Source organism: Saprolegnia parasitica (assembly GCF_000151545.1).
Source record: "Saprolegnia parasitica CBS 223.65 unplaced genomic scaffold supercont2.314, whole genome shotgun sequence".
NCBI lineage: Eukaryota > Oomycota > Saprolegniomycetes > Saprolegniales > Saprolegniaceae > Saprolegnia > Saprolegnia parasitica.
The window spans coordinates 1-2419 of NW_012156708.1; the positions used below are offsets into that span (position 1 = coordinate 1).

Sequence of the window (2419 nt, forward strand, 5' to 3'; positions counted from 1 at the left end):
CATACATTCACTTGCGACCGCACGATCGCAGTCTGTCGGTTGTTTCAAAGTGTGGCGCACATCGGAATCAGAAAGAGTCAACAAGGTCACGAGCTGAGCAACATGTGCTCTGGTCCTATAAAATGGTGCGTAGCAATGCAGTTTCGACAAGCAACTACAACGTGCAACGGCAGTTTTAGCTCGTATTGATTTGTCAAGCACGTTCGTGCAGTTCGGCAGCAGCACGGAGTGCAACTGTGCAACATTCGATGGCCTCGAAGTGCATTGGTGAGCAAAAGTCAACCGTCGTGGCATGGCTGCGATAAAGTTGTGCTTTGAGCAAGAATATATATAACAGAGGGATCACCTCCAAGCTTTAAATCACCCAGCTACGTCTCCAAAAACTCGATATGAAGATTAGAAGGCACCTCCAATCTAACTAGGACCAAAACACATGTTGCTCAGCTCGTGACCTTGTTGACTCTTTCTGATTCCGATGTGCGCCACACTTTGAAACAACCGACAGACTGCGATCGTGCGGTCGCAAGTGAATGTATGTTGAAATTTCGGCAGACATGAGCGTGCTGTACAGGATGCGCCAATGTAGGCTTGCTACTATTACGAGTGGTGTCGCTACAGGAACTGGCAGTGCCTTGGTTGTCAGGTGGATAACGTGGTACAGTTGCACTGCAGCTGCACGGGAAGGGCTAGCTACGAAGCTCAATTCGCTCATTTACAACTTACCACCACACCATGAAGACTTTTCCATCCTCGCCTCGCTCGCCGTCGCTGTCTCGGCCACGGTCCCCGACTGCACGGTCGAGAACCTTGCGGGTGTCGGCGCCCTCATGGCCAACGCCACGGGTCCTCTTCCGCCGTGCGCCAAGGCCATCAACGTCGACGCGGCCAAGCTCGCCGACCCGTCGTGGCAGCCCGCCGATATGACGGTTCTTGAAGCGTTCATGAAGTCGTCCGAATGCAAGACGTACTACACCGCGTTCACGGGTGCGCTCAAGAAGATCGACCCGCCGTGCAACCTCGCCAAGGGCGCTCAATTGACGACGGCGACCCTTGGCTCCATGTCTTTTGATGAGTTTACCGCTGGCATCAAGGCAGCCCTCGCCGCCAGCAAGACCACGACGGCCCCGACGACGAAGCCCAGCTCGGCCGTGACCGTGACCGGTGCGACGGCGCTCGCGCTCACGGCCGCCGCTGTTGCGATGATGTAATCAGTCAGCATGTGTGCTGTTTGGACGTTTCGTTAACGTATAATGACAATGCTTTGCTTACAAGATTGTTTCTGTTTGTAATGGAGAAGCATCGATGCGAATCAGAGAACGTGGAATTCCCGCGACTCTTTTCCCTGCATGGGTTCGTAACATGAGGCAGTTGTTGTTGGCGCGCTACAAGGGCCATCATCCGATTGCGGTCGGTTGATGGAACCAGATGTCCATCGGACTTCGTTGGTTTTTGTGGAGCTTACTTCCGAGAGACAAACAAACGGTCGACTAGAAAGTGCATCTCCAAAATAGGACAATCTCAGAGGAGACTGCTACAAAAGACTCGGAAGCAACCTCCGCAAAACGTCACCTCTACTGCGATTGTCTTTTGCCTCCGTCGTCTTTATCTCGTCGATCATTTCCACTTTGGATTCTTCTTGAACGCATCGCATGCAGCTCTTTCGCCTCCTCGCCTCGCTTCCGGTAATGCTCGTCATCGCCGCGCCGCCCCCGTGCGCCGTCTCGGAGGAAACCAAGTCCGTGTCACAGCTCTACAAGGACGCCGTCATGGAAGGCGGCAACCTCGTCGTGTACCACGGCGGCGACTTTGCCGGACAACAAGCCTTTGTCGCCGACGCCTTCCGCGCCGCGTTCCCAAAGGTCAACCTCACCATGGTCGTCGACTACAGCAAGTACCACAACGCGCGCATCGACAACCAGCTCGCGACCAACTCGCTCGTCGCGGACGTCGTCGCACTCCAGACGCTGCAGGACTACCCGCGTTGGAAGAAGGAAGGCAAACTCCTCTCGTACAAGCCCAAGGGCTTCAGCAACGTCTACAAGGGCTTCACGGACCCCGACGGCGCGTGGCTCTCGCACGGCGTCTACTCGTTCATCTACTTTTACGACGAGGCGCTTTTGCAGGCCAAGGGTCTCGCGCCGCCAGCGACCGCCAAAGACCTCGCGGACCCCAAGTACGCGGGTCTTATTGCGTCTTCGTACCCGCATGACGACGACGCGGCTCTCTTTGTGTACGACCGCTACGTCAAGGCGTACGGCTGGGACTGGGTCAAGAAGATGGCGGCGCAGCAGATCTTCTTCCAGCGCGGCTCGCACATGGCCGGCGTCACCGTCACGGCGCAGACCAAAGCGATTGGTGTCGCGGGCGGCCTGTCGTACACCAAGACGACCAAGGCCATTATGGGACCCAACGCGACGTC

General features: G+C 56.1%; 1 protein-coding gene across 1 annotated transcript; it reads left to right on the forward strand.

Moving 5' to 3' along the window:
* Positions 1-827: 827 nt before the first annotated feature.
* Positions 828-1038, forward strand: SPRG_16515 (hypothetical protein; the record flags this gene model as incomplete). The annotated part of the gene is given in 2 exon segments (XM_012355822.1): positions 828-1009; positions 1026-1038. The coding sequence occupies 2 exon segments, from the start codon at positions 828-830 to the stop codon at positions 1036-1038; spliced, it is 195 nt and encodes a 64-aa protein (XP_012211212.1).
* Between the last annotated feature and the right edge of the window lie 1381 nt (positions 1039-2419).